The sequence below is a fragment of the Durotheca rogersii genome (genome assembly GCF_024521655.1).
Source record: "Durotheca rogersii strain YMJ 92031201 chromosome Unknown GGS23scaffold_4, whole genome shotgun sequence".
In the NCBI taxonomy this organism is placed as follows: domain Eukaryota; kingdom Fungi; phylum Ascomycota; class Sordariomycetes; order Xylariales; family Xylariaceae; genus Durotheca; species Durotheca rogersii.
Window position 1 is genome coordinate 2,109,923 of NW_026251235.1, and position 17,052 is coordinate 2,126,974.

At 54.3% G+C, this 17,052-nt stretch overlaps 3 protein-coding genes across 3 annotated transcripts; 2 read left to right on the forward strand and 1 right to left on the reverse strand.

The window, feature by feature from the left end:
- Positions 1-2,978: 2,978 nt before the first annotated feature.
- On the reverse strand, positions 2,979-5,489 carry GGS23DRAFT_375310 (terpenoid cyclases/Protein prenyltransferase). The gene is made up of 5 exons (XM_051513382.1): positions 4,385-5,489; positions 4,176-4,306; positions 4,002-4,119; positions 3,613-3,918; positions 2,979-3,557 (listed from the first exon to the last, which is right to left on the reverse strand). Exons 1-5 carry the CDS (start codon positions 5,098-5,100, stop codon positions 3,308-3,310), a joined length of 1,521 nt encoding a protein of 506 aa, XP_051374929.1. The 5' UTR covers positions 5,101-5,489; the 3' UTR covers positions 2,979-3,307.
- A 5,520-nt stretch (positions 5,490-11,009) lies between these two features.
- On the forward strand, positions 11,010-13,723 carry GGS23DRAFT_375632 (uncharacterized protein). Its single transcript, XM_051513383.1, has 2 exons — positions 11,010-13,542; positions 13,602-13,723. Exons 1-2 carry the CDS (start codon positions 11,184-11,186, stop codon positions 13,700-13,702), a joined length of 2,460 nt encoding a protein of 819 aa, XP_051374930.1. The 5' UTR covers positions 11,010-11,183; the 3' UTR covers positions 13,703-13,723.
- A 1,683-nt stretch (positions 13,724-15,406) lies between these two features.
- On the forward strand, positions 15,407-16,899 carry GGS23DRAFT_556053 (polyubiquitin). Its single transcript, XM_051515636.1, has 2 exons — positions 15,407-15,980; positions 16,040-16,899. Exons 1-2 carry the CDS (start codon positions 15,743-15,745, stop codon positions 16,720-16,722), a joined length of 921 nt encoding a protein of 306 aa, XP_051374931.1. The 5' UTR covers positions 15,407-15,742; the 3' UTR covers positions 16,723-16,899.
- Positions 16,900-17,052: the final 153 nt, after the last annotated feature.

Genomic DNA, 17,052 nt, shown 5'->3' on the forward strand with positions numbered 1-17,052 from the left:
GGAGGATTGGGGACGTGAGCCTGGGCAAGGTAGGCAAGGTGCCAGGCATAATACATCGATAATAAGTACAAACACCCGTCCATCCACATCAATTCCTGATGCAGTCTTTTGCAGAGGGCTTGTCGCCGCCGTCGAATAACAGCGAGAGTGCCAAAAAGTCGGTGCCCGTGGGGCTGCGTGCGGCCAAGCTTTCATTCCGGGGGGGCTTATACACAATAATAACGCCAACTACCTACCACTGACGTAGAGGAGGGGGATGGCAAAATAGGCTGATAGACGGGCAGAGAAAGAGAGAGAAGGGCGAGAAGCCACGGGAAGAAAAACAAACAAGACGACAACACGAAGCCGAGCGATGAGGACCAATAACTGATAAAATGAAGAAATCAATCTAAATCTAAAAACCAAACCGAAGTAAGACGACGGCTGGGCGCCAGACCACACGATGATGCGTAGTCAGCTTTTAGGAGGGCAAGCTGGAAATCAGATGCTGCTGAGATGTCTGCTTATTTACCACCTAAGAGGCGACATCCCGTAAGACGGCACCAGGCGAATTATCGAGGCCTGTTGGTCTTAGTAGTACTCCGCCTCACACACACACACACACACACACACACACACACACACATACATACATACATACGTACACGCCTCATCTTAGAGCAGACAGGTATACCTTAGGTAGGGTAGGTATGTCCCATATTGCGCAGATACCGCGGCACCGGGGGGGGGTGGGGGATGGGAGGAGGTGCACCGCAGGACCAGCCAGCTGCCTGTCCCAGCCATTCGGCCCGGATGAGCGGCGACGGATCGAGGAGAGGCAGAGAGGGAACAACGAGAAGAGGCGCGAGGCGAGCGGACGGAGGGGCGCTGCCTTTCCGGCTGGCCAGATTGGTAAGCGTACCGCACCACGAAGGGAGAAGGGGGTTTTTTTGTGGGAGAAAGGAAAAGAAAAGGGGGAGGGGGGAGGGGGCGGGGCGGAGACACACATTCCATCGACGCCAGCGGCAGCGACAGCGACAGCGACGACATCTAGATCATAGCCCCCGGGCGCGGGCGCGAGCCCAGAAGTCCAGGCATCATCCTTCCCGGCGACTGGCGCCCCCCCTCTTTCCCCCCAGCCGAGGACGACGGCGACGAAGCTGCCTCGTAATACACCGCACCCGGCGCCATACTAGTTTAAGAGGAGCTAGCGCTCAAGGGATCTTGCTGGTAGCCCTCACGATCCTACCTCGTCTCTCTCGCTCCCTTTCTTTCCCTCTCTCTATGAGTATGTCTCTCTCTGCGAGGCTTGCCTTGTAGAGAGACATACATATTGTTCGTACAGAGCCACAGCAAGAGCATAGATTAATAAAATTTTAAAAAAAAAAAGTAAAGCTCGCATTCTGCTCCAGGTGCAGTGCGTGCTTAATCGCACTCGTATATTGAAAAATGCGCGGATCTGTCTCTGTATACGTGTATGCGTATGTCTATGGAAATAAGTTTGAGACATCCGATGCCCGACTTTCTGGAAGAGGGCCGGGAAGTAGAGCCGCGGCCTCCCCTCCCCCTGTCGAGCCTCCTAATGCTTTCTTTCCAGAATCCGGTCATGTAACGAATCGGTTCGTCTCTCCGAAGGGAGGAGGCCCACGGGCCAAAGACAATATCGCGCGGAGCACCCTATCGACCGCATATATCCGGACACGCAGCCTGAAGCTCGAGGAAGTCGGCCGCGGATGTATGTAGTCAATCTAGATACTGTAGATATGTATGTGTATGTGCCCTTCTATAACGTAACTCCATTGTTCCTATCTGGCCTCGCGACGTTCTACGAGCTATACACTACCGTGGTCTTCTGCCGGAACACACAGGTGGATAATGACAATAGGCATAATTGCGAGGGGGTAAACATCCCACGTTATGGAAGCTGAAGAGATATATATTGGGTCGCGTAGCATCCTACAGTAGGCCGGCCATATAAGGTGGCCGTCAGGCAGGTCGACTTAACAGCCCTCGACCTTCGAGTCAACAAATCCTCTTCTTGCTCCTCCTCCTCCCTCCCCCTCCTCCTCTCCCCTCCCCTACTACTCCTCCCTCCGCTTGGCCAGGTGCGTGCAGACTAGTAGCACGGCATTGTGCAAAGTCGTGCGAAGTATCTAGGACCAGTGGGGATGATGCCAAATACTACCTGCCAATGCCTTAGCTTGGTAAGGATCGTTCTAACATCTGAAGCCATGGCCACCTAGGAGGCCAGGACGGGAACTGACACGTCAAGGACCTCCTGTGGCCACAATGGACGCAAGGTGGTATGGGGGGTGTGTGCGTAGGGGCGGAATGCGAAACGACCACACCATGTGGCCAACCTGTCGATTCTGTTGAGTTGATCGGCAAGCTCAATGCTCATGCAACTCTGTAGAGCGCCTTTCGACCACTGCGGTGCAGCTCCTGTACGGATGTGGACGGTGGGCGCCGTCGTACGATTCAGCAGCCTCTTGGTCTTCGTGACGGCTGCCGTTTGCCGTCAGCGTCCCGGTTTGGTCTACCTCAGATATAAGTCAGTGGCGTCCCCTCAGAAGCTGGCAGGCCGGGTCGAATCCGGCCGCTGGGAGGGTTTGCCACCTTCCTGCTGGCCGGCGTTGGCTCGTAGCCCATCCAGACTTGCTGTATATGGCATCGTTTGCCTGCTGGACGGTTTTTTGGCCGCATGTGGTGGGGAAAACAGATTAACGAATGCGATGGAATCGCTCTAGCTGACTCTGCTTCACTCCAGTCGCGCGAGCCTGCCTAGCGAATCTGCCCTTTGTATTACCGATGGCGGTCTAGGTGTTGATTGCGAAGTGCATGATACATCCTGTAGAGAAGTGTGAAAAGGGTATAGTCATGGTTTACGGGTTCTTCTTGTGCGATGGGCGAGCCAATCTTTGCTGCCGGGCTTCTCGACGCACCGTCATGATGTGCAACTGCGGAGGAATGCCATCCAAGTAACGATAGGGGGTGCCGTCACTCCTCTCACGTCCCTTCGTTCCCGGAATGGCCCTTCCCCCCTCTCTCCCCTTTCCCCTCCCCCTTCCCCTCTGGATAGACAGGCAGGTACACGAGCTGGCTCATCTTAATCAAGGACATGATGATGTTATATGTTATACAAGACGAGAGCATTTGAACCTATGATGTATATATAGCTCGACACGTGAAAAGGCCACAATCCCGACATCCGTAATCGTAGGGGCGAGAACTCGAGAAGCTGCAGAACCGCGAAGGAGATTTTCAGCCTTCTTCGTATTGGCCCGGCGTAGTGTCGGATATGGCCTCTTCATATGCGGCCAGAAGCGGGTCAGAATCCCGGCTTTGACAGGAAGTATGACATGACTTCTCTCCGTTTCCCCTCAGGTATAAAATATACGGGGTCGGTCGGGTTGACCCGATCCTCTTCTTCGTAAATCTGAGGATTCCCAATATGCGGCGAGACGTCATACTCGGAATGCGTCATCATCCCCTCGCCATCCGAGGTAAGTAAACGTGTAACGTGCTGGGCAGAGGACAGCCCGCTAAGTACGTAACAAGTGTGGTACGCATCGGGAGATCTCAAGGTAGCTTTTAGCCAAGGCTTAGATTGATGGGTTGGATTTCCATACTTACTTGCTTGGCTTATCCCTCATACCACCCTTTTTCGACTGATCCTGCGCGCAGCAGAGGATGTAGCGGACGAGGCCTTCGCGATTGTAAAGGTCGTGCGCGGAGCTGCTGTCGGGGCCCTTGCTTTTGTTTACGTCAAACATGAGGCTCGACGGGCCGGCGATGGCGGCTTCGATTAATGGCCAACAGCAGCCGACCCAATGGCTGTAACAACCGTCGACAAGCTTGTTCGTGCGGCCACTAAACCCGCCCTCGGGAGCATGTTGCCGTGATGATAGCCAAGAGATCAGCAGTGGAACATCGAGGTATCTAGACTTGAGGTCTTAGTAGGGGGGATGCTTCGCCTAACTAGGGCCCGAGCACCCTATGGAAGAATATTGGGCAGTACAGACCTTGAAAAGGTACGATGAGGAGCATCGAGGATGGAAAGGCACCCTAGAGCACAGAAGGCATAGGCTCCGTGTGCCTCGCCACCCGGCTGCGCCGAAATCCCGCCCTCGAAGTTTTGGCCTGCAGAGAGTTAACGCCCATCTACTTGGAAGGTTGGGATGCCAGGAACCCTCTACATTGACGGATATAATCAGCTAGCCCGGTGAACAAATTCGGCTTCTTCTCGGTTGCCCAGGCCGGCGATCCGGGCGGTAAATCAAGCGGGAGGTTCAGCAAGGTGACCAAGACAGCCGCGCAGTATGCCCCTCTAGTCCGTCACCGTCAGTAACACACCCAAGAGCCGAGAGCTTAGCTTAACCGGTCTGATAGGGTTGACTGGACTTGCCTTATGTCGACCTCTCCGCCAACAGACATCTGAAATCCGCCTCCCGGCTGCTTCAGGCTACAGAGCCACTTCCACAAAGCCCTTCGGTCAATGACTTCATACGCCTCCTCTCCGCCGACGATGGACAGAGCCAAGACGATGGCGTAGGTGCACGCCAGGTGCGAGTGATGACCGCCGCCCCCTCCGAAACCCCCGGTGCTGTTCTGCATAGATCGGACCGTCGCGATCAGGTCGGCGCGGTATCTGGAGACGTCGTCGCCCAGGAGGGACAGACCGTTGAGGCACCAATACAGGATCCACGGCCGGCTCGCGTCAAAGGCGACATACCGGCCAGGAAGCGTCCCCAAGTTTTTCCGAAGGAACTTGATGTGCCGCTGCCGATCAAGACGCGGCACGCCGTGTTGGTTGGGCGCCGCCGCCGAACGGACCTCGGCGGCCAAGAAGGGCAGGCACTCGGCAACGGTGGCATCCTGGGCAGTGGAGGTTGTAGTGGTGAGCGTGTCTCGGATAGGAGGCCGGGTGGTAAACAGGTCGGGAATCGACATTTCGGGTTCTTGTGGCTCGTAGAGTACCGAGACGGCGAACAGCGAGCTGGCGTCCTCGTCGGCTGGCCTGGGTTCAGCACGGCGGCGGGTCCTGTCCATTGGGTTGGAGATAGGCTCTCTCTTGTGGGTGGGCCGCCGGCGCGCTCGGGTCAGGCTCGTCTTTATTGGCATGAGATCAAGGCGAGCGTGGACGTTTGCGGGCGCTTTGGCCTGCGGAGGGGACTGGAATGCAGAGTATACCCCAGATGCGCTGCTGAGTTCCAGACGGCACACGGGTCTGAACTAAGGGTGTGCATAGAGGTCTGCGATTGGCGGTGCCTGACCGGAAAGTACCGTCCCAAAACTCGAGCCTCGTCCGGATGGCCTCGGGTGCGGGTTGTTGTTGTTGTGCGGGCTCGCTGGCTCGATGCCGAGCTGGATGTTGCCACTATTGGTCACCGTGACGGCCGCGTTCCGACGACCTGATTGTCTAACAGGAGGGGAGGAGGTACAAGGCAAAGCCGGGCCAGGGAAATCGCCAAGTCGGCCCTCTCAACCTGCCGGTATCGATAAGCGTTGAACTCATGACATCATTCTCATCTGCATTGGGCAGGAGGCGGCGCCGGCTGGCACCGACATTGACGGGCCGTTGCTACTGGTATTGCCATACGCCATATAATACCTAAGAGGTGATGTATGCTTATACCGATGGCCAGCAGCTGGCTTCCAGTTTCTAGCCTACGTAGTAGAGGTAGGTGCCTACCTTAGGTGCCTCTCAAGGCATGTGATCTTATGTCTATGGGTTCTCTACTGAAGGCAGATGCCCTGCAATCATCGACTTTCACGGAGAGACCTAGTGCTCGGGGAAGATAGGTATATCTGGGTGCCTGATCCTAATGCCTCCGATAGTGAGGGCTGCACGTAATTATTTGTAACATGACGATAAGACGTATCGTGGCGAGTTACTCAAGTCAACTAAGACAGTTGGTGCTTGCTGGCTGTACCCTGCGTACCTGTATATCACGTTTCGATGCGGACGATTGTGGAATCGATAAATGTGGCCCATAAACGACGCGGGAATTGGTTGTTTTCTTCCCACGCCTCGCCTCTCCAGCCCAGGGACACATCCGCCAAACAGATCGAAGCTGACGTGATACGGCTCGCACCGTGTCTCGATCTGTAAACCTCATTTGAATAGCGCGTTGCGTGACGAATACCTACCTCCTAAGGTAGGTATGTAGAGTATGTACCTGAGCTCGTCGTCCATACATTTGTACCTAGGTAGAGGTAGGTCGGGACCCATGTATAATGGCGATAGTGAGCGATGTCAAATCTGAAGTTACGTATAGGGAGTAAGTGAAGACGTGGTGCGTTAATTGAGAGGAAACAGGTAACCTCAATCCGCCACCAGTGGATAAAATAGACTTATTTCCTAGACAAAATGTTTAATGCCAAAGCCATGATCCTATCAATGTCTCCCCTCCTCCCAACCACCGGAAAACAAGACATGTGCTGTAGTGGCGTGAGAGGCAGATGTACAATTTTCGAAGGTAACTAACTCTCTACTCATTCTGTGTAGTCGACAGGAGGCGAGAGATTGGAAGTGGCTTGGCGATACGTATGGCAGGCAAGTAATTTAGAACACATAAATTATATCTGAGCTTGATATTTTATCTTTTATTCTTTCCCCCCTCCCGCTTCTTTTTCAAAGCTTGTGGCAAATGTCTCGATTGCTCTTCATGAAGGTCCTCCCGAAGTCGTGATTCCCCATGTGGTTTGACTGTCGCCTAGGCTTTAATCGTCAACTAGATAGTCAATGAGTCCGTCGCCTACCGAATTCGTGGCTGACGCTTGTTGCGCTTATTCCGCGTACTCATATTTGCTTAATTTGCTTGAGTAGTTACTCGATGCTAAAATTAGATACGCTTGCTATCCAATTTATCGCTTACAGAAACACGATGAATCCATTGTCTGTTTAGTATGAATTGGTTAGAAGGCATTGAGTCGACTCCGAGCACTAGACACAATAGCTTGACTTGTCGAACGGGACGAGAATAAACCGACCGGAATAAAACCCCCTTTCTACGTTTACCGGGCAAAGCCGCGTCAAGGATCTCCCCAACCTCCCATATTTTGTGTTGTACCAACCTTTCTTCTCCACGGTGCGAAAAAAAAAACCCCCAGCATCCGAAGCTCTTTTTGGTTGCGGGAACATGGCAACTTGAATGATAATCCCCGGTTCACATATACCTACATCGAGAAGCCCTGGACGTTATGTGTGGTATGACCGAAACCCGGAATTCTGCTAATCGTAAGCTTTCGCAATCCCTAGAAAGGGGAGCGTCGAAGCCAGGAACCGTCGAAGTGAAATGCATCCATATATAGGTCTCTAGGTTGATGTAAGGAAGAAGTGCACACGGAGAGGAAAAAAAGATACTATGAGCTGGAATGGGGTTGGTGGGGAGTGTCATGGTGAGGAGTAAGCAGGCGGGGGGAGGTCTGGTTCATGAGTATGCAATGGAAAGGAGGCATGATGATGATATCTCTAAACTGTGTGAGGGGATAGGTACGCTTCAGCGACAGCCAGAGGGAATACCCCCCCTGCCTCTGCCCAATGCAACCAAGGGGGGTATTGGTGTTTTGCAAGGTGGTAAATGGCGCGACCCTTTGCAAAAGGTATCATATACATATCGCTGGTGTTGGTGCGGCCTGACCAGCCGGGAAGAATCCTTCGCCTCTGGCGCGCATGCGAACCTCTCCCAACTAACTCTACGGAGAGAATGGGTAATGCCGAACAAGATAGCCGCGCAGATTCATACTGACCTGGTAAGTAATAACCTGGAAAGCAGTATACCCACGCGCGACGGCGCTTGGAAGGTGGCCTAAGGTGGCCTACGGTGGCCCACGGTGGCCAGCTCGTCGTCCCCATCGTGGCCCGGCCTCGTGTTCGAGGACACTCGTCCCATCTTCAACCCTAGCCAGCCCGACGAGGAATGACACCGTCTGCCAATGCCGATAGAATAAGGATCGGACGCGACTGGCTCGCATTGTAGGCAGGTTAGTAGGCCAGGAGGGTTGCGATTGGGATCACTGGACAGATGCGGTGCGAAGATCCAGCTGTTTTAAGTGGCTCGTGTGTGGGAGGGTATCACGATATCGCGCACTCTGGCGCTGCTGACGGCAGGGTGCTTTGCCATGCACAGTAAAGGAGCTGGGGTGGGCACTGGCGCGGAACTTGGTGCGAATATCCCGGCGAGGGGACGGGGTTTGCTATGTCGAGCTTGCGCGCGCGCTCTCTTTCTCTCTTCGACCCTCTCGGATTGCGAGTTGCCTGCGAGACGCCAGACTCGTTCCAGATCATCCTTCCTCCTTCTTCCTCTCCCCACACAAGCTTCTAATGTTAGGCTAGGTGGGAGAAGAACCCGAACGATGGGGCCCTCTACGGACCCTCTCTTGCGGGCCCTTCGTGCTCCCCACAACGAGGCGCTATTGAAGGAATACCAAAGCCGGTGTTGTCTGACCTGGGTAAGTGTGTATGCGCCTGCAAGTCTCGGCTCCTCAACCTTGACGTGTAAGTATGTAGGTAATATGTACCCAGCCTCAGCAGTCTCTCTCTGCGCCTCTCTCTCTCTCTCTCTCTTGCTCTTCCTTGGCCTCCCTGTCGCTCCTCGTCGGCTTGTTGCTCTCGCTCGCTTACCCTTCTCTCTTCTCGGGCTTCCGAGGACGGGCCTGAAAACCCGAGCCCTGCTCCGTGTGTTTGCGACATACAGCGTTGCATTAGGAGTCTTGTATGAATGCATGTCGAGCCTGCAAGCACCGCAGCAGGCGTTAACTGACTTAGGTAGGGTGGTGCGGTCCTACACATCTGCAGCGAGCCGTTGGAGGAGCTAGCCATGTCATCAATTATCGTTGCCTCAACATGAGATTGATGGGTGATTGATGGATGATGAACGAGGTGGGGTTGTTCCAGATGGATCCGACTTCAATTTAGGGGACCAACCCACAAAGCTGGAGAGGCTAGTCTCGGTAGGGGATAGACGCTGTGCCAGCCTCTACTACCCACCTTAGGTACCTTTTAGGGGGGGTTACGGTACAGCAACTAGCAGTTCCCACGGTGGTACCGGTTGGTGGCTATGTTAGGTACAGTCAGGTAGTGAGTTTAGCTCGGTCGGTACCTAGCTACACGTACGTTAGGTGGTTAGGAGGGCCTTGCGGCCGGGCGGATGGGGGCGTGGACTTCACTTAGGTATCTGATCTACCTACCTCTCAAGGTATATGCCTCTTCTATGAGGTAAGTGCATATGTATCTATCGGCTGAGCACCTCAGAAACAAGTGTACACGTACGAGGCAGGCTAAGACAGATAAGGGAGATAACCCCGCCATCCGTAGGCGGGTTCCAGGTTAGGGTTTGGTAGGTGAGCCGACCCGCACGGTGCGGATTGCACGGTACACCACTTGCCTCTCCTTAGCCTCTTTCTGCCATCTGAAGGAGGTGCGTAGGTGGGTAGGTACATTGAAGGTATCTCTAATAGAGTGTGCCTTACGTCCAACGTAAGTATACACATGCCAAGGCAGACACTAAGTCATACATATGAATACCTCGGTTAGACACCCACGACGAGGCACTTATGCGTACCTACCTACCTGGACAGGTAGGCACCTCCTGGGTACTTACATACTTAGTCAGGTTGTATCATTCGCCGAACTGCGGGTGCTGCCGTATGGGATGCACGACCTGCTACCATGAGTACGTACATACCTAGATGTACTTAGGTAGTATGGATATTTGTTTATCAGGTCGAGTACTTTGCCCCCGTATGTGACGTGTACATACGTACGGAAGGAAGCGCACGGAAGGAAGCGCACGCAGGTATGGGATTGATTGATGGGCACGGTTGCTGCGTGGAGGATGGCGGGGAAGTTGGGTGAACTAGGCAGGTGCTTAGCACACCTTGCCTTAGGTACCTCGGTAAGTACCTACCACTATAGGAGAGAGCCGTGTATGGCATGCATCCTCTGATAGGTACCGAATGAAGTACCTAAGGCAGGCTATATAGGTACCTCGGAAGGTAGGCAGGCACTAAACCGAAGTACCTAGGACAACCTATTCGTAGGACCTGGTACGTACATGCCTACACCCCATATACAGGTAACTTCTGCTTCGGGTACTTAGGATGTACAATGCCGAGGTGGGCGTACCTGCCTTGCAGGTCGACATGCGCAGGCTGCCAGGAGGAATGTACTCATACGTTACGCAAGCCTCTCCCGGATTGGCACGCTTCTCCTCGTGGCCGTCGCTTGGGTTGGGTACCTAGATGCCCTAAATCTCTAGGGCATTTGTGGAGGTGTTCGAGCCTGTAGTGGCTTGGTTATGGGTGTCGTCCGCCTAGCTACCACCTGTGTGCGTTGTTACATTGTCGATGCCTCAGGTGCCTCTCTGGGTGCCTACTGACCTTATCGCACCAAACCTGTGGGCTCCCCTGCTGGTGGCGATGTCCTGCTGTTCATGTCCGTCGAAAATTGAAGGAGAGCTAAAGGTGGGCAGCCTGCCTACCCGCTATCCTCTCGCGTCTACACACCTATCCTGTCGATGTCCAGCACCGTCACCACGTCTTCTCCTCCATACAACATGCAACTACACCACACATACACATACACATACACATCCATGTCCATGTCCATGGCCTCCCTGCCTCCCGTCCCGCTACGGTTGGCCGCCGGCAGCATACACCGCGACTGGTGTACGTCGGTGGGCTGCCCCAGTCGTCTCCCGGGCGTGTTGCCTGTAGGTACCCTCTACAGTGTCAATCCTCTCGTCAGCCACTTAGTGTGCTTCATGGACGGCTGGCTATTGGCCTCGTGGTCATCCCCCATGTCCAATCTGGTGTCGTCGTCCCATGATTCTTGCAGCACTGGCGCTCCATGATTGGTCCTGGGCTGCATGTTGCAGGTGGAGCTGGGACGCCAGCGTTTTCCTCTACACCGCCAGTTTCCCGTGTGTCCTCGCACAATCTCATGTCTCCTCCTCATTGCCTCTCAAGGGCGTCTTCCGTCGACATCCTCGATCTCACTCGACCATCCGCCGCAGAATCTCACCTCCTCCACATCCACCCTTCCCGTCCTCCCCCCCTTCGGTCCCCCAGAAGCTGTCCATCAGCGCCACGAGGGAATTCCACGAAAGAGCGGTGTCGTTTCTGCTCGTCAATAATACTAGCGGAACTCGTCACGAATCCTCCAGTTGAATCTTCCTCCCTTTTCCTGACTTCCGACGACAATGACCCTCGAATTCAATGCCGCCGGGGGGGATGCCTTGTTGGACTTGACCACATTCGATCAGCGGGAGCGTTACCCGTACACCACCACAGCACCGAGCACCAATCCCGCTCTCTCGGCCACCGCAATGGCTCCTACTCGCCCCTCGGGTGGCTGGCCGGTTTCCCTTGATATGGCCGGTCCCCAGAATGCGAACTCGAGCAACGTAGCGTCGCCCGTCGAGTCTCAAGCGCAGTCGCAGTCGCCTTCGCAACAGAGCGCGAGCCCCTTACAACACTCGCCCTTCCAGGGACCTCCGCAGGCCCATTCTCCGCCGCTTCTGACTGACTGGACGCTGCTTCAGCACCAGCAGCAGCATCCTCCCATCCAGGATCTCGCCCAGTTGATTCCAGAGAACCATTCCCTGATACCCTTCAACGCCTTTACAACAGGTTTCCAGGCGAACCACCTCGCGTATCTGCAGTCCGCTACGCATACCGCACTCGAATCCGGTCTGCAGATGGAGCAAGGCTTTGGTGACGTTTCGCCCATCGAGGATACTCGGGCCATGCAGCAATGGGACGGCATGGGAATGGGAAATTGGCAGGATTTCGGCGCCTCGTTGCAATTCCCGGCCGACGGGCTCCCGCGTTTCGGAAGCTTGGGTAGCCAGTCCCCGACGGGAACGTATCTCGAGGTGTTGTCCTTGCCAGGCTCCAGCGATAACGGTTGGACTCAAGTCGACATGTACCAGAACTACGACACTTACCAGCAAGCCCAGGCCCAGGCTCAGGCTCAGAACACTGCCATCTTTAACCCCGGCCAGACATTGCACCTGAGGACAAATTCCGACTCGTCCCACTCCGACGGGAGTGGCCAAAACGCCGATTTCAGCAGCGGCAGCTTCGAGGATATCTCCTCTTTCCATTACTCGCCCTTCTCGCCGGAGTCTGACACTTACTCGGACCCCGCCAGCCACCGGAACTGCTTCCACGGCGAAACGCATCATTCGCATGAGATAATCAGCCCTGCCGCTGCTGTCGAGCCTGTTCCCATCAAGTCCACGACATCAAGTCGCCCCAGCCCGGCGAGCGGATCTGGCGTGGCCTCCCCGCCCAACAATTCCCGCAGGAATCCGGCCCCGAAGAAGAACCCAATCGCGAAGAACACCAAATCGGTCATCAGGAAGACATCTAATGCAAAGAAGGACGGTGGTGCCGAAAAGAAGGTGGGCCGACGAAAGGGTCCGCTCCTACCCGAACAGCGGAAGCAGGCTAGTGAGATTCGCAAATTGCGAGCTTGCCTTCGGTGCAAGTTCCTCAAGAAGACATGCGACAAGGGCGAGCCGTGTGGTGGTTGCCAGCCTTCGCACGCTAGGCTTTGGCAGGTCCCCTGCACTCGCATCGATATCAAGGACATTGGCTACTTCATGAAGGATTGGAAGGCCGATTACGAGCGACACCTCAGCCGCGGCGTCTCCGTCTTCAACGTCAAGGGATTTGCCCAGAAGGAAAGCTTGATGTGGATCACCCACGGGTACGGCTTCTGTCTCCCCGTCATGGTTCGCGAGGTCTACGTCGCGGATGACAGCTGTTTTCAGGTGGACTGGGTCGAGTCGTATCAAATCGACCAGGAGCCGATCGAGTTCGAGCTCAAGACTGAGAAGCTCGACGTCGGCGAAAACGGCATCAACCACGACGCGCTCGCCGAATACTTGGACAAGCATATTGAGAATGGGTTTGAGAATTTTATCGACGATCACTTCGAGGGTACTCCCTTCATCACCGAGATTCTCAAGACAGCTTATCGCTTCTACACCAAGGAGAAGCTACCGGTGCTTCGAAAGGCGCTGAAGCTCGTGTTAGCTTACAACTTGACGATGCATATCACGCTTGTCGAGCAGCAGGGCTCAGAACAAACTATGGAGGGCCAGATCGACGACGAGGACTCGAAGTACTATGGAAAATACGTTGCTCCTGTGATGATCAACTTCCAGATCAAGTGCGCTATGGCAGACATGTGGCGTGAACTGCAGAAGGACATCCTGGAGGAGCTTTCGGCGCTGTACTCGAGCGTGTACAGCGGTGATCGCCTGAAGAACTGGCCGACCATCTTCATGCTGGCTTCTATTCTGCTGGCCGTCTGGGAGGAGATGCAATTCGATTGCCACTACCGCGTCCCCGATCCGATTGCTGTGGAGAAGTTCTGCTCCGATATGGAGAGCACCCCTGTCGGCGTCATTACCGGTCTCTTCCACGCCATCTCGCAGAAACTCCCTGCCTTGATTGATTGGGATAGCGAAAGGCACGGCCATCTCCTCAACAATAATGTCGCTGTCTGCGAAGCCATGACAGAAGTTCGGCAGCACGTCCTCAAGCATGGTAAGCAAGCAAACCTAACCGCGCCTTGATCCCGCGCACCTCGGCTAATCCTGAAATAGAATCGTACCTGAGGACACGGAATACGTCGAAGTTTGATAGATATGACTTTGATTCGTTATCGAACAAGTTCTTGTCGAAACTGGTCATCAAGTCTAACTAGGATACCTCCCGGCCCTCGTTCCATATCGCGATGTACGCCTTTTTAGAGGAGAAAAACAGACGTGCCTTCGAGGTTTTTTCTTGTTTCTACTTTTGGTTTTCTCCTTGGGAATTTCCTTTGTTCAGATTGCTGGAAACATTTAGCGATGGCGTTATCCGAGGATATGATGTTGTCATCATCATGATTTACCACTACTCCCACATGTCGACCAACAAAATTTCTTCCCTTCGTTTCCCGGTTGGTCACCGCCCCTCGACGCATGCGATGTTTTACGCCATGTTGTTCCGAAATTACGACCTTTCTTACGGCAGATTCAACGACTGTATGACTTGGGATTATGTTGATCGTTAGTATCACGCGCGAGCGCCAAAAAAGCGGTTTAACGGATCATGTTTTTATGACGTGGGAAGAAGCTATGGATTTCACGCACATATGCGGTTACGTACAAGAGCATAGATTAGATGCGCTGTTTCAGGCGTCGATCCGACCGCAGCCGGTCCAGACGGCCTTGACGAACTACTCTGACTAGATGAATGGACATACGGAGGATCCCCTTGCTCTCGGGGACGGGCCGGCCAGCGTGCCCTCCCGCCGGCGCGAATGAGTGGTGATTTCGATGCGTTTCGTCCCGCAGCCTTGAGCAGCGCCGAGGCCTGCTCTGCGTATAGAGGCGATCCAGCAAGCGAGTCGTGTTTTTAGCGTCGGCGTCCTTCGGGTATCGCTTCTGCTGCAGTCCCCAATAGTCCGGGATGCAATATCCCAGCCTCTCATTTCCATCCCGCTATCGCGTCTCGAAGTGACATTAGCCCCGGGCTTCTCCTTTGGAAAGTCGGTGAGACGGGTCCGGTCGGAGTTGGTACCCTGGCATTGCCGCGGCCTATCTTCTAACCACCTAGGTATTTACGCTACGTAGGTGTTTATTGGCCGGTTGACGGGCGGGGACGGGCGATTGCGGTGGCACGATATCCTGATTTGCTTAGCGACCGGGTTGAAGCTCGTGGGGCTCTCTCTGCCTACGTCTACTCATATGGTATATCGCCGTGTATGCGGCTCGGCCTGCTCCGGGAGATGTCTCATCCCAACAACAAGAGGACCCTTACCACCCGGGACAAGTGTTCATACGATGCGCCGTCAATTGTACATATGCGTCCCTCAACTTGGAGTGGTTTTCCTGCGCACTGGTTGTGGGCTCGCGTGCGATTCTAGCGCATGCTGGCATGACCGAAATGCCTCCATCGATTGCGAGTAGACCGATTAGGATGTACCTACAGGTTAGGAAACCTGTAACAGGTGCCTCACTAAGAGATACCTAGGTACCTAAGGTAGGTTAGGAGGTACCTACCTCTAGGTGTCTAATAGGTATGTCTCCGGTTCCTGCCCTTGACTACGACCTCGTGCGAGTAAGGAATAAGGGCATCGCTGAAGAATTCATGGAGGGTTATCTGGTGCGCGCCGGCCGTTTATTCTGCGGTGAGAGGGAAGCATTTTCGGGTTAGACGGCTACTACCCGTACATTGCATCTGTAAGTAGATAGGCCTCTATGAGAGGTATGCTGCGTGTGAGCACATAGGTACATGCCTGATACGGAGAGGGAGGTAGGTACCTACGTATAATTCACCGATCAGGCTAGTAAGCTAAGCATGGGGAGGAGGGACCTAGCCAGTTCTGGAGCCTTCTGCCTCTGTCATCTGGCTGGTGACTTGGTTGGCCCCTCCTCCGTTGATTGATACGTACTGAGGCAGGCTCGGCCATTCAATTGGCCGTGTGCGGTCCACCCCGCCACCTTCCCTTTCTTGGCCTTTCGAGTGGCTGCGCCTTCGGCCGTCCAGCCCCGTTCTCAGCGAGTATTTCTACCTAGACCTGGCGACGTATCTTCGCTCGTCTCCTCTCCCTCTTCTTCTTCTCCTCTTTTTCACATCTCCCTCCCGACCACCCATCTCAGCAACGTCAACACAATAGTCAACTCTGCCCGCCCTATCCTGATCCATCGTCTCCCCAGTTGCAAATCTACCGTTCTACCACCTGCACAACAGCGGCAAGATGCAGATTTTCGTTAAGACCCTCACCGGAAAGACCATCACCCTCGAGGTGGAGTCTTCCGACACCATCGACAATGTTAAATCCAAGATCCAGGACAAGGAGGGTATCCCTCCCGACCAGCAGCGATTGATCTTCGCCGGCAAGCAGCTTGAGGACGGTCGTACTCTCTCCGACTATAACATCCAGAAGGAGAGCACCCTGCACCTCGTCCTTCGTCTGCGTGGTGGCATGCAGATTTGTAAGTTCAGCCGATCGCGGATACGCTTATCTCTGGCACTGTACTGACCCCTGGAATAGTCGTCAAAACCCTCACTGGCAAGACCATCACCCTCGAGGTCGAGTCGTCGGATACGATCGATAACGTGAAGAGCAAGATCCAGGATAAGGAAGGCATCCCTCCTGATCAGCAGCGATTGATCTTCGCTGGTAAGCAGCTCGAGGACGGCCGGACGCTATCCGACTACAACATCCAGAAGGAATCCACACTGCATCTCGTCCTTCGCCTCCGTGGAGGTATGCAGATCTTCGTTAAGACTCTGACGGGCAAGACCATCACCCTCGAGGTCGAATCGTCGGATACGATAGACAACGTAAAATCCAAGATCCAGGATAAGGAAGGCATCCCCCCAGACCAACAGCGATTGATTTTCGCTGGTAAGCAGCTGGAGGATGGCCGTACCCTGAGCGACTATAACATCCAGAAGGAGTCCACTCTACACCTGGTTCTCAGACTCCGCGGCGGCATGCAAATTTTCGTCAAGACCCTGACGGGTAAGACGATCACGCTGGAAGTGGAATCGTCAGACACTATTGACAACGTCAAGTCCAAGATTCAGGATAAAGAGGGCATCCCCCCGGACCAGCAACGTCTTATCTTTGCGGGCAAGCAGCTGGAGGATGGCCGTACTTTGAGTGACTACAACATCCAGAAGGAGTCTACGCTGCACCTGGTGCTCCGCCTTCGTGGTGGTGGCCAGTAATTTCCCGGTGATGGCAGGTGTACGAAGATGAACGAACTTTTTCCACGGATCGGTGTTGATGGATGGATCCCACATGGGGATTTTAAGACCGTCGACTTTTACAGACACCCCATAATGGTCTAGCAATTTGGCATGTCTATTTGACGCCTACCACGAATATACTCTCTAGCCGACGGACCGAGTTCTGTTTTAGATTTGCACGCCAGTGACTTTGAGTTCCCAGTGACATGCTACCAGCATCTGACAATAGTAACTAGAGACGATTAGTAATATGTAAGGACAGCTAGGCGTGGCGAGGCGTCGGGGCTGTGCGCTCCCCGCCTCGGTTTT